Genomic DNA, 25,627 nt, shown 5'->3' on the forward strand with positions numbered 1-25,627 from the left:
CGCTTTTCCATTGCCATTCATTCCTTTGTTTCTTTGATAAAATCAACATATATGCACTTAAATCATCAGTTTTAGAGCTCTTCTCAATACTTTTGGCATTCAGAAGTAAACAGCAACATTTCTCTCTCTGCTGTCTTCAATGAATGGCAAGAGTCCCTCCTGAAAATTACAGTTTTACTGACAAAATCAGTAAACTCAGCCATCAGCTGAAAAAAAAATTAGCATACACAAATATGTGTGTAGAATAACCTTATCTTAAATATCACATGTATAAGCACTATAATTGAATTTCTTGGATTTAAAACTGCAGTTTTCAAGTGACATCATGTTACCTGGTCTTCTACATTGTGCTACTATATAGGACACATATGTCAATGTCAATTTATTTTGATACAACTATTAAAGCAGAGACTTGTCTGTATTGATTGGCTGCGTTCATTTGATCACATTGTTTATTTTACTGACTTTTACAACACAAAAATTCAATGAAGTTGCTTTTGTCACAGTAAGTTCAGTAATATTTAATAAAATCTAAGAATTCACTTCAATTTTGTCTAAGTCTAAAACAAACTAAACAGTATTAACTTGGACACCACAGCCTGTATCATGTAGCATGTGGCCTGGGTGAATAATATTATCCTGTTAAAAGTACACATTAGTGTCAGAAACAGTATGAGTCACAGGAAACGCATACTTTTTAAATAAACCAGTCTCCTATGAATGTACTCTTCTTTTTCATTTCAAAGTGAGTTTCTTTTCTTCAATTAGATGTGTAAATTGTTAAGAAAAAGGCTCTCTGTGTTAAGTTTTATCCAGTGAACAAAATAGGAAATGTCGTTTCAGGGGCTCACAGAAAGCCATTGCAGAGGGGACAGCATCAATCAGGCTCTGAAGGTCTGCCAAAGCTAGCTCCCATCTTTTTTTCAGCAGTGAACACTAACCTTGCAAACTCTCAAGAACCAGATCTTAGCTGTAGGAACTTGCTTCTGTGAAAGTTATAATTATTTAATAAATGAAAATTTTTCATACTTAAACCCAAAGTTTTTCCAGCACCATATAATCAGCAGATCTCATCCTGAAAGACTCGTGTTTAAGTGTGGCTTCACATGTATTTGTTAAACAGCATACTGGATTCAACAGCAAGGATGTCCCAGAAGCTTTGTGACGTAGAAGATAAGGTTACAGAAACATGTCACTTTTATTCTGGTATTTGCCTACAAAGTCCATTTGAATTTGTTTTCAAGAAACGGATCTTGAAATATCAGTCAGAATCATCAGCTACGTGTTTCTCAACAAAATGTGCAAAACCAAAATAGTGTGTCTCTGTGTGTCAAACAACAACTATTCTCATGTTGTACACCCAAAAAGGAACATCATTGCAACCCCCAATTTCTAAATCTTATATGCAAATCTCAGAAAAGCTGATTCAAAGTGTTTCATGGAGTTGTGCTAAATAGGGAGGAAATAAAGCTGGAATGAATACTCCAAATTGCGTGAGGGTTGTTTAAAACCCGAATACAAATTGTAGCTTCTGTACCTTCCCCTCCCACCATCACCAGCCTGCCCAGCCTCTGGCCTCAAATACTGTAGAATTTGAGAAAATTTTACCAGTCTTCATCAGAATCCTAATTTCAGAGTAGCAATATTCACAATCTGCTGAACTGAAAGCCTGGTTTTAAGAATACAGAATTAGTATTTTTAAAGGGTTATTTTTTTAGTTATAGTTTTTCTTACTTATAACTGAACATTGATACAGTCAATTTATTTTATGACAAAACTGTGGCCTGTAAAGAAATGAGGTGCAGCAACAGAACAGCAAGAAGTCCAGAAGAAAAAAACAAGGCCAAAATCTTTCACTGAGGAAACAGCAGCTTAATCCTGTTTTGAAGTGGGTGTAATTAATTCATGGGTTCATAAAAAGACTACATAACAAAGACCTCAAATGCTACCAAAACCAGCTTGTTTCCATTCTGAATCTCTCTTTTTATTTGTAAACACTGGCATTACAATTGAAAAGGACTCAAAATGGAGTGATGTACACATTGTTGGTGTTTCATGATGCAACCGATGGAGTCCCTGAATGGATATTGCTTCAGCTTTGCTTTTAAAAAATAATTTAACAAGAAAATCTTCAACTCCACTATCAATCACAGGTGGCAGAAATGAAAGAAAGAAAAACAAAAGAAACCAAAACTACTGTCAAGTTCATAACAGATACATTGTTGGCTGATGACACTTGTTCCAGATGTACAATAAAGCCCACAACACTTTGTTACTATGGATATAATTATTGTGAATGTTTTTTCATGTTGATCAACTTGCTTCTGAAGGTTGGTTTTTTGATTGTTTTAAACTTGCATAATAAACATGCAATGAAACATTTCTTGTTAAAGTGTTTTTGCAGTCATCTTGTTTTCATACAAAGATTTCATAAAGTTGCAGTGTTGTATCAGAGCATTACCAAAATAAGAGCAAAAGCTAAAGAGGAAGGTAAATGTGAAATGAACTTGATGAAAATAACCTAATCTTGTCCTGAGACACTCCAGTCTTATTAAAAAGATGTGCACAATCAAATCCCTTCCTCCCAAACCCACCAAAACCACAAAATAAATATTTAACTTGGAAGAAAGGGAAGACACAAAGGAAAAAAAAATAAAAAATGATGTCATCATGCACTCATCTTCTGCATAGCTCAACCCACATATAGTAAGGCACTATTTCCCCACAACTTAGTGTCCACAACAATCTTTTACAGTGCTCTGCGAACTACATATAGTTCCTTTCAGGATGATGAAATAAACAGATTGAATGAGTGTTGCTACCATGTCACCCCATGTGTGATCTTATAGACAAGGGCATCAGCTGGCAGTTTCAGAAATAAGCTGTCTATGTATAGAGATATCTTTTGTGTGTGCAAGTGGTTGGTTTGTTTTCCAGAGTTGCTGTTATTTTTCATTGTTCTTTACTCCAGTGTTCTCAAAGCAAACACACAAGAAATTAAAAGTGCAGTTGGGTCATTAAAAACAGAGCTTCGGTGCTCCAAAAAGCACATAGCTTTGGGGATTTAAGAAACCTGTTGGACGCTCCCAAGAGAGTTGTGAAACGCATGGACATATTTTCATTTGGAAATCCTCATCTCTGCTTAGTTGAGCTGGTCTTCATATTGTTTTCGGAAACAATCACCAGCAGGGAAAAACTCCCAGCATCGCTCTTGATACATTTTCCATACATAGGATTCCTGAAAGAAATATAATTCAAATGATTTAACTTAATTCAGTGAAGTGCATGTCAAGATGTTGTATATCAACCTACAAAATCATGTTAATGATTTTCATCAGTTTAGAGTAGCTTTTAGATTTTTGTCACCTAGTGAAAAAGCACTAGAGGAACACATAAGAGGACCACCTAGTTTAGTTCTTATTGCACATCCAGGAGCATTGTAAGCTCAATTAAAGCAAGTCACAAGACAAATACCAGAGTAAGCAGAATATTTTCTGTCATAGAAATTTGACGGAATTTCTACATCAGTCATTTCAAAATATGCCTACCACAATACAGAAACCAAAATGGTCTTTAAAGGTATTCCTTAGAAGAGCATTATTTTCTGGATGAGTGGTGGGGCTTTTTTCTTCTTTCTGATTATTTGTCCAGGTAAGGCTCTGTCTCTAGGCAGTCCAAAGTATAGTAAAGGATATGTCTGTTAATTTATTTCCATTTTAATCACACCACTTAAATGTGCTTTTTATTATACAAATTCCATGATAGAAAGGACATGTGTTACACAAGTTATAGAATCGTAGAATCATTTAGGCTGGAAAAGATCTTTAAGATCATCAAGTTCAACCATAAACCTAACACTACCAAGTCCACCACTAAACCATGTCACTGGAAGTTATGTGCTAGGAAGTACTCTCAATTTTCAAATTATCAGCTAACAGTATCAAAACTTAATAGTTAGTAGAAATCTGGCTTCAGTGAATACAGTAGGACACGCTGTATGACACGAAAAAAGAAAATGTAAATAAACTCACTTTTTAAAAAATTTCATTTAATATCCAATTCTCAAATGACAAATGGATGTTCAAAAATAGCAAAGTGAATACATAAACTCTGATACTGGACAAGGCTGAGAAGATTTATGGAAAGAAGCTGACTATAAGTGCCCAGCACATACATCAGAGTTCAGAAGGAGTAAGCTACATGGATTTATAGCAAATCATCCCTTTGACACAAATTTGTAGGGCTATGTATATGATGCTCTTCAGGTTTTTTGTTTTCTGATTGGCAACATCGGAACATTTGCTTAGTCAGCTGCAAGAGCATCACTAGAAAAAACAATAGTCTGTAAATTTTATACACTTTTTTCTGACTTTAAGTATATTTAAAGGAAGTTGAAGGAAAAACCAGAAGCTTGAAAGAATAGCAAAGAAGAAACCTCCAGGGAAAACTTTTCCCACAGGTTTAATTTTAAATATAAGCACAAACTGTTTCATATGGACTTACCCAGGAATGTAGACACAGAAGATCATATATAATGATAATAATAATGACAAGACTATTAAAAAAGAGGCAATGGGGAGAAACGAAGAGTGCTGCTTTCATAGGATAACTAAATGTTCTGTTCCACATTATTTTTGTTTATAGTCTGTATTTATATTTTGTGGAAGTAACAATTTAAGACTAACAGGTCAGATAACAAAATAGGAAGTACTACAGAATTGATACTCAATCTAACATTAAGAAACCAAAGTCCTAAGAACTGTTTAGAATGAGAATTAAATTACATACCATATAGGGAGCTATTCATTAGAATACTCTTAGTTTTCCCAAGCCTGAATGATTTTTATATATTTTATATATATATATATATATTATATAAAACAGTCTTATTTAATAACTGTTGACATTCAGAGTTGCTCAACCTACCTGTCCTGTATGCTCTGTTTCATCTTTGTTAATAAGATACATCAGAAAAAACCTACAAGCAAACAAACAGTTATGAATACAATATTTGGAAACATTAGGCAATCCACAGAGGGATGGATATTTTCCAGCATCTACAGTGATAATGCTTGTTCATGGACTTACAAGTTCAAGAGTTCTATTTATGATAATCTTCCCAGACACAATAAATACACTTTCCTGACACTGTTGATGACATTCACTCATTGTTCAATGAATAGTACGCTAAAATGCAAGAGATTCAGTTTCATTTACAGTAAATAGCAACTCAGTTCAAGTGAAGATTTTCTAAGCTTTCTAACCTGAAAATGATAATAGACATTTTCTTGCCCATGAACATCAACTTGGAAGTAGACAGAGAATAGTCTTTGGAACTTTTTTTTCCTCTCCCCGCAATGACCAGGAAACGCTGATGATGATTAAAAGATTTCTCTTATTGAAGTTATAGGTTGGGATATTTTGCTAGTATATGTAAGTCAAGATCAACATTAGTAGAAAAGAACTTGTAATTTTAAAAATACATTAGTCTTGGGGTTCTGAGGCATCTGACAGACACTAGGTGATGATTTCAAAATTTCACTCATAGTAGACATTTCTCCGAACATATATAAAAATATCAGATACGATTATGCACAAAAATAGTAAAAAAAATTTCCTTAGGCTGGTGCATTTAGAGTAACATGCTACAGTATGTTGTTTGTGTAGTACTTTGTAAGCAGGTACAAAATCCCACATGATGGTGTTCTTAATGTATTTTGTTTGCACAACCTGTTTTTCAGGTGGGAGTTCTTTATAGGGACGTTTGACTTTACAGTCTCATTATTTTGCACACATACAGCGCTAGTTTATAGACACAAAGTGACAATCCATCCATTGCTTCATACTGACAGCACTAGTATAAAATACAGTTTTGCACTGGATTTTCATATGTATTTGACAGGAGAGGAAGAGTATGATACAGTGATTGTGGATGTGACAAATGGTTTTACTTCCAGATTTAAAAAACCTGAGTTTAGTGGTCACAGATGCTCTGCTTGGGTTTTCCAAAGGTGGATAATGCCCTTGGTCTGATCCCTCCCCTCTCCACCTCATCATTCCAGTTCCCTCACCTCCCTTTGTCCCAGGTTCCCTTAGTCAGCCTCAGCACTCTACTCAAAATATTTTGTCCAATATAAGTTTCCCCTCTTTTGCCTTACTCCTCTGCTTGTGCACTCTCTCCATCAGTCTTCAGGCCAGGTCATACTGTTCCTCTGTACCTTACACAACACATTCAATTTTACAATGCCTCCACATCCACATAGTAAGTTCCCAGTTTCCATCTCCTAGGTACACTAACTTGGTGTATCACAGCCCAGCTGGAAACAAGGTAACAAAATTTATTCATTCCTTGCTCCCATCACCACAGAATTATATATTCAGAGAGCATGAATGAACATCAAAGCCAAAAAGTACTGACTCTTACTTATGCAAGAGAGCTAATCAGATACTTGCAGAAGCTGCAAGGGTCACGAGTTAGCGAAGAGTTCATTTTTACTGTACTCACAAATAATTGGCCAAGTTGTGCTCCTGTAGTGTGTGTGTTTCAAAGCCATGGGGCACTGTATCAAAGTAGTCATTTCCTATTCCACAGATAAAGCACTTCGTCTAAGAGAAAGAATACAGAGCAGTTCAACACTGTCTATAACCATGAGCCCCTTTGAGAAAAGGCCAATAAAAATATAACAATTGTTATATATAACAATATAACAATTTTGAAAATGGCAATGCATCATGTATAATATGTGCTGAACAAAAAGGCTTTTCTTTTAATGACTGTGACTAGATACCTCAGCCGAAACCCTTGAATAGAAGTTTAACTGTCATCAGAATAGATTCTTACTGTTTAAAGAAAAAAAAAAAAAAAAAAATCTTTGTCATCTGTAAGTGAACAGGTATCAGGAGAATGAATGGCATACAACAGTCAAAGCCGACTTTTTTTCCTTTAACACTGTAAGTAGCACTCACTGTAACATATGGCAATGCCTGTTGTGCTTTTCCAGCTGAAACTGAATACGCTCAAAGTTTAGATCAGAAAACATAGTATGTTTGCAACACTTTTTTGAGCTCTAATAGTCAAATGACAGAATAGAAAACCACCAAGTACAGGATACTTTCACACATGGATTAACCAAAGAAAATTACATCTGAGATTAACTGTAACATGACAGTGTTAACATCCTGTGTCAGAAACCTCTAGTATGTAATTCATTATAATATACAGCAACATACAGAGATTTTTCTTGTTTACAAAAAATGAAGATCCAGGGATTAGTCTACACTTTAAAAAGTCATGAGAAAATAAGCCTTTAGGCTTTTTGTCTGAATTTTTGTTAATTTACCACTGACAGCAAAAAACTGGCCACACTTGCTCTGAAGGTATTAAAAAAATCCATACTAGAAATTGGCAAAGCAACCCAAAATATGCTTAAAAAAGAATTTCAGTTTAGACAACCTGGGTTTGTGTCCCATGCAGAGACACATGCAAGGTAGCAGCTAGCACCTGTCAAAGCATAGCATACTTCTTTCACAGGAGGCAGCAAAGAGTGGTAAATGCTAGCAGAGTTTTTTCTCCATAAAATTGTCTAAAAAAGAATTTTATTGGGTACTAACAGACCTACTTACTTAAGTTCCTATATTTTAATAGATACCAAAAAAGTAATTTTAAAAAAAGTTATTATTTCCAGCTAATGAACTGAGATGTGAGAGAAGAATCTCATCTGGGACATTGTATGATATTGGACTGTGTAGTACAGAAATGTATTTTTCTCTTAGTTTAAAAAACTATCCACTAGCTAGATCACATTTTGGTTGAAAACAGATACTCATGAAAGCTGAAAAATAGGATATGGTTCAGCAACTTGATGTTCTTACCTCCATATCTTCCTTAACTTGCTCTTGCTGATCTCTTAGCTCACCAAAAGCATCAATAATTAAACCTAGGGTTTAATTTAAAATGACAGTTAATGTTCAAGAACAGAACTGTGACAAAGAATATTTGGAAATCGAGGGATAACTCTGACAGAGAATATTAAACAAGAATCTTGTGCAGAAATAACAGAAACCAACATAACATTCCAAACACCACAAAAACAACTCAATATGTAAAGAAAAATGAGTCAAGTCAAAGAAAATGTCTACCCGTAACATGGCTGGCAGTACCATTTGGAATTATAAAATGGGACAAGAAGACTTCCATTTTACTCACAGTGCTCTAAGCTTGACTCAGTACATGAAAATGCATGTGGTTTTACAGTGATGGAGACTTTACCATAGAAAGAATACTACTGTACGTTTAACAGAGTTCAGGGATTTATTGCATGGCAGATGCAGAGAGGCCCAGAGCTCTGTGCATCTTCTCTCATTATGGTTGCCATGTAGTACAAGGCTCCACTGTCAGAGTTCTACAGAAGTAAGGGGTCACTTCAGGGAGATACAGAAAGGCAAAAAAACCCAACACTACAGGCTTTATGGCTCAGATTATAAATTCTTTATGATTCTCCCTTTGCTTACACCAATACAAATAAGGACTAACTCCACAATCATTATTGATACTACCGTGCTGTAAAACTGATGAATGCCAGATGAGAATGATACTCAAAGCTTGACAGCTAAGGCCTCTACTCCAGCCACTCAAAAAATGAAGAAACAAACAGTATGACATATGCCACTTTAAGGTATAAAAAATTTTGCACCATCCCCAAGACTTTAAAAAAATTTGAGTAAGAGCTATAAACAATTTACCACAAGCTCAGAGTCACCATCTAAACTTTCTTATAGGAAGTGAGAAAGTATCCTCACTGCTGTCAAAATCATTGTAAGTTAGCTAACTGTTAGCTGACAGAAAGTAATAAGGTATCACTATTTATAAAAGCAACTGGACCTAACAAAAATCATCAAGTTTTTCCAAAATGAAGAATATATTTGTGTTAATATGTGCAAACTTTAATAAAATATGATATTCTACTTATACCTGACAATCTTTTGAAAGCATAATATGTAAACAGATCCAGCTTTTAAGTACTTCAGATAATAACATTAAACATCATTTATACAAACATAATAAAAAACCCCCTACCTTCCCAAAATTCAGTATCTACTATCCAAATTACAACAGCAAGCCACACTATCAGTCAAACAGTTTCACTCAAATTCAGAAGCTCACCTGACGGCAGCTGACTTCCCATTGTCATTAACCAGGATATACTAAAGCTGTTTCATATCAAGCACCTTTCCTTACTCTTTGACACTGTTCAAGTAAGCAAGCATCACACCAAAGAGAGGTTTTTATGTAAGAAAAGATTAAATCTCTCAAAGCTATGTTCTAATTTTCATACCACTTCTACCAATCTGAAGATTTGCCAGACAGTCAAGAATATTAGATGCTGGCAGAGGGAATACTGACAGCACCCGCTATTGATTTTGTCTACCTAAGCTCACCAAGGGTGGGTTAGGCTGACAGATGACTTTAAGGTATGCTACAAGATTTCTAATAATTTTCTAGTCACTTCTCTTGCTGATCATTTACAGGAGGCTTTTAGAAAGGGCAATAAGAAGATAAAAACTGTAGTGATACCAATATTCTCACAGTGAAGAGCTTTTTTTGTTTCCACTGATTCAGTTAGAGCCTGTTGATTTTACAGAGAATAGGAAGAACAGTATACGGATAAAAGCCAGCTGGGTGTGATTTACTGTATAAATCTGTGATTTGTGACCTGCCCTGGTGTCCTGGTTGAATCTTAGGTGTGTTTGTTTACTGTGGCACTAAGATCTTCGTGCTTTCAGTCTCACCATGGGTTACAAACATATACCTTGAATAATTGCAAGTAGGATGACAATCACAAAGAAGAAAAAAGTGATGTCAAAGATAATCCGATAGATTTCATATTCATCTCCTGCTGGATCCTCTATTTCATCACCAATGCCTCCACCTGCACGAACTCCAACATACATGTGAAACATGTAGCACTAGAAAACACAAAACAAAGGCATACAAAGTTTGTCTTCAGCTAAAAGTAAAAATACCCATTGTTGGAAATTCAGTAATTGGCAGAACTGGTCTATGGTCTAGCAACTATGCTATATCATGTCCCCTTTCAGGTCATGTACATTTTTGAAGGGAGGTGAAATGCTGCTGTGCAGCTGAGACTGCAGTATTTCATGTTCTGTCATTATGCAAAAAGATCAAAGGTTCTTAAGCCCAGCAGCACACCATGATTCATATACAATTGTTTCAGTAATGTGGATATAAAAAAGAAACAAAACCCCTTTGAGAATGTTTGTGCAGAGGACAGGGTAATGATGGGAAAAGTCTGAGACTAATACTTGAAACTATGATCTGGAAAGCGGTATAATAGGTCTTGATACAGTTATGTGGGATGCTGACAATGCAAAATTTTCAGGCTATCACACTAAAATTTAATAGAAAATTACTGTATCTCTCTCAGAGGTCTGGAGCAGGGGATTGGTTCTTTTTCTTCAAGTAGCTTTGTAAACTACAGATCCAGGGTTCTTACTCCTTATCAAAAAGTAGTGATGACAATAACAATAAGTAACTCCTAAAACCTAAACATACAAAAAAATCAATGCTGTTATTTCTATGCCACACATACCCCCGAAAATCCCTTATATAAGAAATTACATACAATGTAATTGTAACATACAATGCTGGGTAACCAATGGCTGAAAAATTAAACAATTTTTAGAGATAGTTTTTATTTCACCATTGAAAGTCAATCATTAACTGAATGAGTGAATGTAGTGGTAAAAAGTTTCATTTCTCTAGTTCTGAAAATAAAAACATATTCTCTGTACTTTTTTTTAACATCACATTGCAAGTCTTATTGCTTTTACAAAAGACAGCCCTTATTTTATATCATATCACATGTTATTCTAACTCATTCCTGTACAATATTACAGCCTTTTTCTAAGTGTACTGTCAAAGAATTAATGAACAGTTCAGGTCAGAAGGGACTTCAGGAGGTGTCTGGTCCAAATCCTGCTCCAAGCAGCATCCACTATAAGCTCAAAGTTGCTCTGGGCTTTATCCAGTCAGGTTGTTGCAACCTCCTAAGGAGGGAGACTGCACAACCTCTCTGAGCAATCTGATCCACTGCTTAGCTCTCAGTCAGAGCACTGTTTTCCACTTTGTGTTCATGGTTTTCTGTCACCCACTGCTCTAAAAAGCCTGAATTTGTCTTCCCAATAACCTCTCTGCAGACACTGGGGAGCTGCTCTTACATTCCTCCCCCTCCCCCCAAAGCTTTCTCTTCTCCAGGCCAAACAAGCCCAATTCCCTCAGCCTCTCCTCCCAGGGCAAGTGCTCCAGCACCTAACAATTTAGCACCCCTCCACTGGTTTATGCTCTCATTTATGTCTGTCTTGTACTGAATGTCCTAATCTGGACAAAAGTGTAGACATACTAGTTGGCTTCCACAGTTTATCTAATTATTGGGCTTTTAAATGGTGTTGACTCCCTGGAAGTGAGTGACATTGCATAACATACTAAAATATATTTAACTTTGTTGTACGTGATTGTTTTTGAAAGGATATTAACGGCAAATCATTTTAGAAATTCTTCGTGATTTAAGCTCTACCTACCATCCACAACTGCAAAGCCTGGCACTGTCTCAGTAAGTACAAAATAATTTTCAGTAGTTCTGAGCACAGGAGAGATTTCAATAGCAGAATTGCCAATTGAAGATAATCATGGCAGTTAATCCTAAGGGAAACATGGATTTCCAAGCTTAAACAAGCATTTCAGTACCTAAATTACTTATGAAAGTCCTTGCCTATAACTGACTCTCCTCATCTGTGGCCCACAGAACCTCAAGATTCACAAGTACTGCCCTTTAACTGACTCAGCTTGGCTTCACGGTTTATAGTCGCTTTTCGTTTTTTTGAGAAACTATAGCAAAGAATACCATCACATTTCTTCTAATCGTTTATAGATGTGTTCCTTTAACATAAACAGAGTATATCTAGCTGTTATGGATGTTCATTGTATTTGTTTCTTTGCCTTCAATTATAGTCTTTCCTGTTGTGGCTAACAATACAACTGTATGAATAGGAATTACCAGAAGGTCAGGACAAAACCATAACAGTTTAAGAAAAAAATCCAGAAAGCAAAATAAGACTTACTGTTAGCATATCATCACACTTCATGTCTGGCATATCACCATCTTCACTCTTATTGTAGAACTTGCGGAAAAAATTGAATGCCACCACTGTATACAAGTATACTACTACTGCCAGTAATCCCACTGTCAGGACAAGCTGGAAGACAAAATTATAGAGTGGATATAACACCACCATGGAACTATGATATACAATTTTCCTTGCAAAAAGAGAAAGAAAGTAACAATAATCTATATGTACTAGCAGAAGGAAAACTTTCTTTACTTCGTCTCTTTGCGCATCTTTGTAATATTTGGTAATATATCTGCATATTTTCATGCAAAGATTGTGCATTTCAACCATTTTATTTTGTAGGAAAACTATGGTTCATAAACACAATTACAAAGACAAGTCTTGCAAAATGTAGTGGATACATACATGAACAATCCACTAGAATCATATAAAATCCATTCAATCAGATAAATCTATCTGAAAGTTTACTACCTAATAGTAATAGTACTACTATTTAGTATCACCTATTATATAATTGCAATATAGTATTTCTACTAATTTAATGGTGAAGCAATCTTGTTTACATCTATGAAATCACACATAAAACAAACTGTTCCTAATATTTTAATATCCACCTCAGAGAAGCAGCAACAAATACCCCACTGCTCAACTGCAGCATCATTAAAATTTTGCCTTGAGCTTTATGGAAAGCAGCTGGAAGTGAACTGCAAGATCCTGCAAATCGATATTTCACTTGCATAGCTGCCAGACCTAAAAAGTTCCTTATCATAAATAATGCTCCCTTACTTCACAGATAATTTGCTAAAACTTCAGGACCATTTTTAAAAGGTAGAATATTTCACTTTTTTCCAGGTGCAGATTGATTTTTTTTTTTCTTTTTTGTTCTTTTAAGAAATCTGAATTAAGAATTTAAGTAATTCTGTTCTTTAAAGGGCAAAGAATGCAGTATGTTGATTTCGGTGACTTTCCAAGACACAATGTTTGTTCCACAAATGAAATTTGTTTGCCAACAAGTAACAGTTTGTCAAGGTGAGTTCATACTTCTGTATCTCATGTACTTCACTAGCTACTTCCTGAAATATAAACTGTGTCATTTAAATGTGTATTACTTCTCAAAAAATGTTGACAAGGACAGAGCATTTGAAGGCAGAATTAAATTAAATCAATCACCCTTTGCTAATGACTTCACGCTTCTCAAGGATCAAACTTACTTAAAATAAAAGAGAATAATTAAAACAAAAGAGAATAAAAACAAAATCCCTGAAAAATAACTTGCTAGTGATAAATTTTGAAATGGCACTTGCCTCCAGACTTCTAAAGCACCTACATGGTACGTAAAACTGAAGTTCTGTCTTACTATAACAGCACATAAGGACGCACAACAGAGAAGACCTTTATGTTACCATTCCCAGCCCACTTGAATAAGAATTATATTAGTTGCCTTGCCGGAAGATCTTCTAAGCAGAACAAAGATGGCTTTTTTTAATCATTAAAAATTGTTAACAAAGGTTCTTTGAACTACGAAGGCCACCAGACTTCAGGAACACTAAGTCTCAGGTTACTGAGTAGATTAAAAGCCTTAGTTATTTTCTTTACTTAAATCAGATTTTATAGCTTCTTTAAGAAAGATCTCTTATCGTCAAAAAGCTGAGTTTCTCTAACAGAAAAGTAACCGGGTCTCAACTGGACCTTTCTTTAGATGGATCTTGAAAAAATTTTAAACAGCAACTTCATGACACGTTGCTCGTAACAGCTAGAGACTGTTGTACATTCTAGTTCCGTTTTCTTACGCTTATAAATTGCATTGGCCAGTTTCCCCACTGACCCAAGTTCTAAACTTCATGATGAAAGAACAATTCTGTTGCCAATCTGCAGAGCACCTGAATTAAGTCATGAAGTGGTCTTTCCCATGTACTCCCTTAAGAAAAAAGCTAAAAAGGATGACAGTTGATACCTGTTTGCCATTGTGGGTCACTGATGACAGGATAGTTCGTAATGTCTTGAATCCCATTGCAATGTCAAGGAGATGAGCAGCAAAGAAAAAATTGTTGTAATGGCCAAGGACTGACATGGTCATGTACCACGCTAGGTAAAGGAAAGACTAACAGAAAAAACAAGTGCATCACAAAATAAAACTCATGGCTATTATTTTTAACTTAATCCAAAACACTTAGGAAAGGTAAAGATTGCTTGAATGTGCTTTTCTTTAAATAGAAAGCAATATTTTTAATTTTTTAAATAGAATTTGCTAGAGAACTTTGAAAATTTTCTCTTTGTGCAAAAATACTAAATCAGCAAATACAGAATTCACAAGACATGGTAAAAATTGACATACTTTAAATTTAAACCCTTATTTGTTAATGTTTCCAATGTAAAAAGTTTTTCTAATTTAAGTAGTTTGTTTATGATTTTCTAAATAATTACATTAAAATATTAAAACCCTAAGGTGGTTAATGACAAATGAAAGGACTCTGTAAGAAACAAAAGGAATTTTATGATTAATTCAAACTACTAAAACTACTACTCAAACAGATAAGTATTACTTAAGTAGTTTACTAACTATTACCACAAGTGGTAATTTCATCTCTTCCTATATTATTTAGTTTTCACAGGACTTAAAGACAAGTACATATTTATAAGAAAAATACAGTCCCTGCCTTAGAAAAAACCTAATCCTGAATAAACTCTCAATCTTTACAGATTGTGCTGTCTGTAGACCTGGAGATTTATTGTTCCACTCTTCCTGACTAAAGTCAGATTACACTTTCATTCTCAGGCAGTCCTAGCTGCAAAATCATTTGTTCCTCAACCATTTTTTCCACCAGTAAAATAAGCCGAGTTAGGCAAGCATAAGACTCTTAAAAATCATATGATGACTGTCTTTTTAAACTGCAAAGTATTTTAACAGTCTTGTTTATCATTCCATTTTTTGTTGTTTTTAAAGACCCATTTTTTCAAATGAAAGAGATCATCACCATTGTTCTGTGTCATATTCTACCAGTTTCAGTGATACAAATTTTAGCAATTCCACCTACATTAACTACACCGATCTGACTCTGCTTCAGTAATATTCAGGTTTTCATAAGTTCATGAACAACACGAAAAATGGCAATTACAATTTATAGAGTCAGTTTTCTAATTCTACAGCGCAGTGCTTGCTTATTGCTCCTGAATAAAGCATATCAGGAGGAGGGCAGGAATTGACTCAAGTTCTGTAGACTACTATCTATGGAACTGGGAAAAGATTTCATCAATGTCTTTTTAAGCTTCCAAGATTTTCTTCAACTATGTAGTAAATTAAATATAGTCCAGAGTATTTCATATCTCCCTTTGAAGAACTTTGGGTTAACAAGTGTATATTGCTTTTTAGAAGGTGAATATATACATGTGTGTGTATGTGTATATATATATATATACACACACACACACTCCGATAAACTTACGTTATCAGTGAAAACAACTCCTAATTTCCACATCTGATACTTAACATCAATGGAATTTAGCCTGTAAAAATAAATTAACAAATTGCATTTTATATCAAAACACAATAGGAAAATATGCAACACAATCTGTAGGAAGTGTATTGTCACTTACGTGCCACCAAAATACCAAACTCCTACTTGTATTACATGCAACAGCATTTACTCTTTAATACAACCAAAAATCAACACAATTTTTACACATAAAACTAAAAAGCAAAAGGTTCAAGTTGAACCCCCTGTGTAATAGCATAAACACTACATAGATAATTGGAGCTACTATAACTGAAAAACAGCATTAAATCAAACTTACATCAAGACCTCTACTCCAAATAGTCTACAGCCTATTTTAATCAAGAATTCATTTTTCTTCCTGAAGTGTATTAGTCTACTTGAACAAAAAGCGAAAAGTATAAGAAATGTAGAAGTTTTCTGATTTATGAAAGATTTGACCCTTGCTCTCAAATTTACACATGGCAGATCTTTCGTACATACTTCTATGCAGAAAATGCTTAATGATACAGTAACTCATTTAGGTTCATTTTTTTACCCTTTATTCACAGTGAATTATACTTTTCTGCCTTCACTGAACTTCCACACGACTATATATTTAGCTCAGAGCAGGTAAAACAGCACAGCTAATGCTCTGTAGAGAAAACTTAAGCACAGAGATTAAAGGTGAATTCTAGAGTTTATGATCTAGTTAAACAACACTCTTTAACGTTCTTTTTTAACTTTTTTTTTGGTTGGTGTTTTTTTTTTTTTTTTTTTGTTTACCTATGCAAAGACAACAAATTACTAGGTTAACAAATCTGAAACTTTTCACAAGGTGGCATGAGTTTTTGAATGAATGAGACTTGATCACATACTAGGCACATTGATGGCACAGTCAGCAATTGGTTTTGCTTCATTATTCCCTTCATGGTAGATAGCAACTCTAGAAACTAAAGCCTAAGGTTTCACTTGAGTTTCTTCCATGGTGACTCAGGCCATAGTCACCATGGGTGACATTTACTGTCTGATTAGGATTGCAGGGATGATATTTGTATGACGAACAAACTACATACACTAGAGGAAAAAAAAGCTGCAAGGTTTTTTTCTAACAGGCTTTCAAGTTTACAAGGATGGAAAGATGCATCCACGACAAAATTTGTATTCATAACTTGAAAGAAATTATTAGAATCATGCTAGTCTCAAAGGTCCCCAAACTGTGCTATGCTCCAGATGTCATAGAGTACTCAAAGATAAATCTAGCATGCTGCCACTTCACCAGAGCTAGGAATGGTTCTTGAACAATCAAATGGCTTCTGCAACAACAGTCTGGCACAGCTAAGAGCTGCTGATACCATTTTCATCAACTCCAAGTTATGAGAAAATTTTCTAGCCCTAACTTTCAGTTATTAAAGAAAACAAAACTTATAGAAAACTTTGTCCAGGGGGGGCGGGGGGGAGGGAATGTTTCTCATTCAAATATTATGCAATAACATATATAGGTGGTAAAATGAACTGAAAGGTCTTGAAATTTATTTCTGAAAATATTATTGTAGCAAGTTAATTTCTTACTTTATTCTGACCCAACACCACTCACTTCTAGTGTCAGGCCTATTCTTGTGACTACATTTCGCCTATCCATAACTATATTTGTCTTGACAGGACTGCTTATGGACAGACAGGATACTCTCTCATGAAATTGCAAAAAAGCCAGCACCAGGAGAACTCATCTCTAGTCAACTTAATTTGATTATTTTATATTTTACAAACAGCAATAGCTGTAGAGCTCCTAAAAATAATGTGAATATTGACCTATATGGAAAAAGGAACTGTTCATTTTTCCATAACTTCATTTATTCAAGTAAGCTTGATACGGATAGTAAAGCAATAAAAACATACACAATACTGCATTCCTCTGTATATTTCTGCTCACTGTCTTGATCAAGTAGCTCAGAGACTTAAATGAATATGAGGTCATATAAAAATTAAGTTCTACAGCTGTCAATAAAAAAGTAACAGTATGGCTTCAAGTTTCCCTTGGAATATTGTTAATTGGTATTATATTGGCTGAATTTCCTAATCTGAATTTTGATTTGACCTCTTTCTGCACCATTGAACAGGCTGTTACACACTGTAATACTGTAGTTGTAGTAGCCTAGTTCAGCAATGGTGAAGGATGGCACAGTGTGAGAATGCTTAATATGAATAAACAAAACTGTGATAAATTGCCTGTATTACATTTGGCTGCAATCTGCACTAGTATTTCATCACCTTCAACAACACTCAGACTTTTTACAGCTTCTTACTTAGGGCCTACTGCATTCAGCTGTTCCTCATCAAACTGTGGAAACCTCACATCTTGCAGAAGAAAACTATTTACATTTTTCACTTCTTCAAAGGGGAACAATTCTTCTACCATGTGAGCATTCAACAGAAGTCCTGCTTTTTTTCCCTCAGATTAGCCTTATATCTCTGATTGCTGCAGATGCTTGAATCTCGGCTTCCTCTTCTGTTGACTCTGACCAGACTAATGACCACAGAACCAACAGCATTTAGGAAGGTAAAGGGACTGAGAGGTAATCCTCACTATGACACCTCTGATAAATAACTTTCATCTTTGTCTTTCATATTATTCTCTCCAATATAGTTCATCCATGCTGCAGCTAGTTTAACACCATCCACCCCAGAAAGGAAACTTATTCAATGGAAAAAGAGTGCACTGTCTCAACCCCAGTGTACAAATTTTAACTGTCTTTACTGTCTAATCTACAGTAAGGCTCCAACTGCAACATACTTCTTAGCTGGTTATATTTAAAGAATACTGGAATATACATAAATAATTATTAAAATATTTAAATACATATTTATATATTTAAATATATATACTTAAGAAATACTCAAGACTGCATCTGAAAAACTGAATGGCTTTTCCAGAGTTAAAATATAACAGTGCACTGAGGATTTTTTTGGGCAGTATATCAGTGGGATGGGCAGGAGCTTCTGAAGGAGCATGGTCACTTGGAGGTAGAGTGCTCCGAGTCCCTTGCAGAAAGACAGATGGAAGGCGTTTCCAGCTCAGGAAAGGGGAAGAAACAGCAGCAGCTAGGGGCCAAGGAGACAGAGGAAAAACATGGTTCATTTGTATTGGGAATGGAAATGCTACATGATGCATTTCCCTTCTGTGTTGAGACAGACGTAGGTATCTGGTCTGGCCATCTCTTGCTGGCAGATGCAGAAGTAGAGGCACTAGAGCTGGGATGTGCACCAGGTCACACCATTCTCCACCTTTTTTGCCTAAAAGTGGTACAGTAAGGGTTCAACTCCAGTGCTTTTCCCATCTCTCTCTCTATTGCACTGTAAACATATTTCAAATATGGAATCTGGAACACACCTAAGTTTTAGTAGCTTCATTAGTGCTCTTTTTTGAAACAGGTAAAAAGTGGATATATATACCTTCCCAAAGCATATGAATTTTATGCAAATAGTTCTGTAAATTTCTGTCATAGTTATTCATTTGCCCACAACAAATTCACCTGTTATTAAGTACGGAATGATTTCTACAGGGAGAACACGAAAGGTGGTAGTTTCCTTTTTTTTTTTTTTTTTTTTTTTTTTTTTTTTTTAATGTATATAACATGGAGCAGATATTAAGAGATGTAAAAAAAAAAAAATCACAAACTAGTGTCCTTCAGGCCTGATTTTGAAATTCTGAATTCTCTCCAACTGCTTCTCTGATTCTGATTCAGAATTCTCTCCAACTGCTTCATTCTGGTCTGTTTTTTCAAGTGTATTCACAGAAAAAATATTTCAAATTTCTTTCCAAATATGTGTCATGAGCACATAGGGAAGAAAAAGTAGTTTCATTTTCTTTTTATACCAATAATAAAAATAATAAAAATAAAATAAAAAAATTCTAAACTCAAGCATGGGTCCTACTATAACCCAGCAGCCAAACAGCAGACAAGAAAGTGTTCTGGAAAGTACTTTTGCCACAATATTAAATTTTATTTAGTATTCCAACGCCACAGAGTCAACCTTAACACAGCACCTGACTGATTATTTAGATGGACTCCAGGTTTATTTATCCATCTTTACAAAAGATGGATATTAAAGTTCCACCTTTACAAAAATCAGCCCTTGCTTCAATGTAATTCTAATCTACCAGTGGCCCCACTGTCTTCCTCATATATTTCTTGCAAACCTATTGATAAAACTTTGCTTTAAAAGAAAGCTATAAACTTTTACATTAGAATCTTTGTAGCATTAAAATATATTCCATCTGTTCAAATATATTCTGTCTATTTTAATATCTATTTTTATAACACAGATCTTGAAAAAACATTTTTGCAGTGCTGTACAAGAACTAAGGATGTCTCTTCCCTAAGAAGGAAAATGAATGCAATTACTCTGAATGTGTAGGAGCTTTTTTCAGGTCTGTCTCTCAGATGATAGGCCAATATGCAGTTTAGGGAAAACAAATTATAAAAAGATGTGAAGACTAATCATCCAATTTCCTAGGTTTTACTGGTCACTATGACTTAAATTTATTCCATCATTTCTTTAGAATCAGAACACACAGTGCCAATTTTCCCCTTTCTTTCCAGCTGAGCTGAACTGAGAGAATAATGAAAAGGAGTTTCCAGCCCAGCTATAATGACACTATCAAAACTCTGGGAATGCGATGCATTCAAGCAGCTGTGCACTAAACTAAATCTTCTACATAAAAACAGTGGAGTCCTGCATATATGTTGTCTATAGCGATATAAATTCACTATACCATTCAAGTTAAGAATTGATTTATCTTATATAGCTATACATAAAAGAGCAACAAGAAAATTCAAAGCTGAACAACAAACCTTGAATTCTTGATATTAATTTACAAAAAACCTGAAACAAAACCAACCAAACAAAAAAATCACACAAAAAACTGAGAAGCAAATGCTTACACAGCAGATAAGGAGTTATCCTTCTTTGGTTTCTTCTTTTCTCGAGCATCACTAAAATCGAGAGCAGCTTTGTCCATTCCAAGTAACTCACTGATCCTGTCACGGCCATAGAACTCACCATATTTATCCATGACCTAAGTTAGGGGAACATTCAAGAGAATCAGTTGGGTAGATCACCTGGTTTTTTAGCCTGGTTTCTCAATACAAGACGTTTAACATACACACTCTTTTTCATCCATTAGTTTCCATCTCTCTATCATAACAGTCAGTAATTTGGTTTTTCTGCACAATTGCAAACAATTCAATTGAGTCAAGAGGTGTGTCAAAGATAAGATGTTCCTACTCATTTAATGAAACAGGAAGAGGAAAGCAACCCAGCAGAAGGAAAGTAACTAAGTTAATATCATCACGGACAGAAAAAAATACACTGTGAGGTCAAATAGGAGAGATATGTTTTGAATACTGTAGCTATGTGAAAAGCTCTGATTAAAAAAAAAATTTCTAAAGACAGTATTTGACCCTTACTAGTCAACTAATTTAAAAAAAAAAAAAAAGAAGTACATATTTATTCTGTTTTAAAAAGTCTTTTAAATAACCTGAACATCTTGATTAGGTATTTTGGATATTTTTTTTCATTTAAGGAGAAGTATTTCACATTGAAATAGTCATGAATGTCCTCACTTATTAACTAGCTCCATTGCATAATTTTATGATCTTATTTCTGTTAGTTAATAATGCAATGAAACTATAATACACATAGAATATGTAGGAATCAAAAGATCTTGAAGAGAGTTACATGTAAAAATGATGTGCAGTGAATTCTCTTTCTTACAAAATTTAACGTGTTTCATAAGAAACTTTTCTGGAAATTAACATTTACTTGCTCACATTCTGCCTGAGCACACAGCTCCTTCCTAAATATTATCTGTCTCTTCTCATTTTTAAAAGAATACTCAAGGAAATACAAAATTTTGGATAATGAGATCATAACTGAACGTCTCCTGCAGGTGAGGAGGTATTTTACCAGTTTCCTAATAAGCAATGCTTTAAATCTTTATTGATATTTGTGAGGTTTTGAGAGACAAGCCTTCTTTATGGCATGCCTGCAAACAGTGCTTCACGACTGTCGATCATTCACTAGGCTAGGAATTAAGTATATTTTTATATAAATATAACTACATATAAAAGAAAACATTCTTTGCAAAATACTGTATTAGAAGGTACTTAAATCTATGCAGAGCAGTTCCTCAGCCAAAAATAAAGTACCAAATCTTCCATACAATTTAAAATCATGGTCCTTTCCTTTTAATAGGAACCTTCCTTGACCTACTACATTGACAGAAGCAACGTAGAATTTTATTTCTTTCTTGAGTACTCTGTGCAATCTAGTCGTTCCTCTTTGCTTAGATAGACAGATAGAAATATGTATCTGACAACTTCGAATATGCAAAAAATGCTTTCAACAGCAAAATGAAGACACAACTCAAAGCATTTTTTAGCCAGGTGGACCTAAAACTGTTATGAAGCAGAACTACTAGTATTTAAAGAGACATGTTTCCAAAAGCGTGAGTCAAGATTGGCATTAAATGCTGTGAAGGAGAGGTAAATCTGATCCAATGTAAATCTGACCCTCTTTTTCAATTGTGACCGAACACACTAGGAAGATTATTCTTGTTGCAAGCTATGGTATGTACATAACATTTATTTTCTAAGAGCAAACAGGAAATATTTGACATAACGTTCATAAGAAATTAACTTTAACAGTCTCTGCTTACAGAGGACTATTTTTGAGAGAGAGGTTGTTAGGTTATGTGATAAAAGTTCATCTGCACATCCACAAAGGACTACAAAGAGACAATGGTTGCAGGAGAGTCCAAAGAATACACTGCCCAGCTACTCCCTGACCCATCACAGGAGACATCAGCCCATTAATGGTCCATCTCCTCAAGCCCACAGGAGCATGGGGCACAGTGGTAGACAGAAATGCAAATTACAGACTCCCTGATGAATGAATGCACACCCTGCCTGGTCCCTTCCAGGGCTGTCCCAGCAGACCCCCAGTTCCAGCATCCAGGTGTGAAAGCCATCAAGATGAGTCATTGGGAGCAGCTCTCCAGGTCATCCTTCAGACTAAGAGGGTTACTGCCAAGGAACGTGGGATACACTATGGGACGGCAAAGGAAGAGTATTTGGAGATTGCACAGAACTTACTATTGAACGTTACAGGGAGAAAGCAAAGGTGGGAAAAGGGATGGATTTAGGTGATTTGGGGAGGAACAAGTGCGGGAAAATAAAGCAGTAAGGGATAAAAAGGGCCAGATGCATGTATATTTGCTGGTCAGTACGGTTGCCTGACTATGCCCTGTGCCTAAACATCTCCATCTTTCCTATCTTATTAAATTCCTTTCCAAGCCTCTCCTGGGTAAGGGACTCTCTATTCTGTGTGCATGGAGGTGAATACATAAATACACACAGACAAAACAATTTACATTTGTTGCAATATGCATACAGGTGTACACAGAAATTCTCCATAGAATTTCACGAATTTTTTTGAATTCCTGTTTTATACAACCAGCTGCATGTAGAAAAACTTTGAAAGAATAAATACGCAAACTACACAAAAGTAGTTGTAAGCATGAGGTGAGTAAGAAATTCTGTGCATTTTAAAATGGTAAATATGGCAATCTACACTGAATCAAAGTTACATTTCAAAGAAGTGTAGTTCACACATCTTCAAACATTAAAATAAACATTCATTAAAATTTTATTTTAACTTCATATATATTTTTAAAAATAAACTTTACCTTCCTTTTCACAAATTTGTCCCAATAGTTATTTGGAAAAGACCTGAAAAACACAGATAAACAAGATTATATTTTAGATTATCATGAAAAGATGCAGTAGTTACTAAGAAGTCATAAAAATTACATACTAATTTTGTTTCTAAAAGGCTCTTTTTTGTGGCTATCACCAGCTAGTCAATTGTGAATTCACTGGAATGAAAGTTGCCAAATGGTGTTCAGCCTACCATGTCAACGTGTCTGGGAAAGAGCGGCAGAGCCGATGCCTGCAGATAAGGTTCTAATTCAGCTGGATCACACAGTCCCACCAGGCAGAGAGCTGGGACTTTAAAGTATGTTCCTAAAGGAGAGCCTTCAAGAGACACTAAAAGGATGCAAAGCATAGTTCACACTCAAACTGACAGCAATACACAATCATCCCTGTGCTTGCCAAAAGAAATTCATTACAATTCTTTTTTTTTTTTTTCTTTATGGAACAAATATAATTTTAAAGCAAAAACCTGGGAATTAATAAGATTAAAAAGTAATAGTAAACATTAGCCTAACAGGTGCCTGAAACATTTGGTATATCCTTGCTAGAAATATATCACTCACAGTTGTTTATTTCAAACAGGCTAGATGATCAACTATATAATTGTGCGGATGAAGAACAATTCCTTGCAAAGCTATAAAGAGACAGAGTAGGTAAAAACTCACTGTGTGTTGATTACAAGTCTATCCCACTGTCCCTTAATATCATCTTCTGATGGCTGTTCAGTTATATACAGCCCATCAAATTCCAATTTCCTTGCCACTTCCTTTTCTCTCTTAAAAATAACCAGTGGAACCTGCAGTTTAAAAAAATATCAGGAATTATTTAAAATGCACTGACATGTCTGCAAGTTTTTAAGAAAAGCTGGTTGTTACAAAAAAATATCAAAAATGAACAAAGCAAAAATAGTATTTAAAAAAAATAAAAGACAATTTCCCAGAACACTGCAAAGGTATAGATACACAAGGACCAGGTCATTCAGAGTGATATAACTACAGTATACTACACAGTTGTAAAAAGATGGCAAAAAGCCCTGAAAAGGGATCCTTAAAATAAAAACAGTTCTTCAGTGTTATACAGCTCTTGGAGCTAGTCAAGTGAAAGAAAGCTAAAATAAAAGTAATTTTTAAATGCTTAGAAATTCTAGTTCCAAAATATTAATTTGGGATCATACTTTTGGATTGCATTTTGATACTCAGAGGTGTTAGAGGCTGTCTTTCTTTTCTTAAGGAATTCTTGAGGTTACACAGGGGAAAGCAAAGTGTTTTCACAGCAGAGAGCACAGAAAGCAGTAAATAGAAAAATCTTTAAATTCCATTCACATTCCATAGACTTGATTCGTGCTCTGTAGTTGTTTGCCAGCAGCTGAGACACCTGAGCATTAAGGATAGGCTTTACCTACAACTCTCATCATCTTGATGACATTCAGAAGTACATTTTGAGATGGCAGATGTAACTAGTGGTCCCAGTGGAGTGGGTTTTTCTTAGAAATCTGTTACCAATAAAAAATAAACCCTAGTCTTCCATAGAATTATTTCACAGCTCCCCAAAATTCACCCAGCCTGTATTATCCACCTTGGCTGTATTACTAGTCAAGAATGGACATGACTGTATTAAAATCATAATAATAAAAATTAGACTACTCAAACAACATGGTGATTGCATTAGCTACAATAACAATAGTTCAAATTTTATTTTCAGACACCTAATTGAGAAAAATTTAGTGGATTTCATGCAGAGCAATCTCCAGAAGCAAACATCATACACAGACCTGAAGTTATTAAGATTTATAATTTTGAAAGCAGTATATCTCTAAAGACTGAGACTGAAACCATATTTGGTCTTTTCTTCAGGGTTTCAGAATTGGAAAGGCGGCAATTCACTAAGGCAAAAAATGATAATAATGTCCTTCCCTTCTAGTCAGAGAATAAACGTAGTTCAAAAAAATGATGTAGGAAATCTAGATATTTATGGCATTTGGTCTTCCTACACCAGAAGCAGCATTTTGCCAATAAAGGTGGCATCTTTATTTCTTACATCCCTAACAAAGATCCTCTGCAAGATAGTCCTTTAAAAGGTGCTTAAGTCCCTGCCAAAACACTACCATCAGAGTATGTATTAAAAGTAGGCATAATCCATAGCCACAACATGCAGTAATGGTAGTCCAAAATACTGCATGCTTTTCAAATGACCCAGCTGACAGACTAGTAATGCCAACACCGTCATTTAGCT

The 25,627-nt window shown here is 35.0% G+C and overlaps 1 protein-coding gene across 1 annotated transcript in view; it reads right to left on the bottom strand.

Moving 5' to 3' along the window:
• Positions 1–3,142: 3,142 nt before the first annotated feature.
• Positions 3,143–25,627, bottom strand: part of RYR2 (ryanodine receptor 2) — a 323,964-nt gene continuing 301,479 nt past the window's right edge. The window contains exons 95-105 of the mRNA XM_086460401.1: positions 24,061–24,191; positions 23,368–23,410; positions 20,564–20,697; positions 15,591–15,651; positions 14,102–14,248; positions 12,139–12,273; positions 9,810–9,966; positions 7,873–7,937; positions 6,506–6,606; positions 4,927–4,978; positions 3,143–3,238 (exon numbers count right to left, since the gene is read on the bottom strand). Coding sequence (XP_086316527.1) covers positions 3,143–3,238; positions 4,927–4,978; positions 6,506–6,606; positions 7,873–7,937; positions 9,810–9,966; positions 12,139–12,273; positions 14,102–14,248; positions 15,591–15,651; positions 20,564–20,697; positions 23,368–23,410; positions 24,061–24,191 — 1,122 coding nt within the window. The remainder of the gene's footprint in view (positions 3,239–4,926; positions 4,979–6,505; positions 6,607–7,872; positions 7,938–9,809; positions 9,967–12,138; positions 12,274–14,101; positions 14,249–15,590; positions 15,652–20,563; positions 20,698–23,367; positions 23,411–24,060; positions 24,192–25,627) is intronic.

This window comes from Leptosomus discolor, chromosome 2 (genome assembly GCF_034619465.1).
Source record: "Leptosomus discolor isolate bLepDis1 chromosome 2, bLepDis1.hap2, whole genome shotgun sequence".
NCBI lineage: Eukaryota > Metazoa > Chordata > Aves > Leptosomiformes > Leptosomidae > Leptosomus > Leptosomus discolor.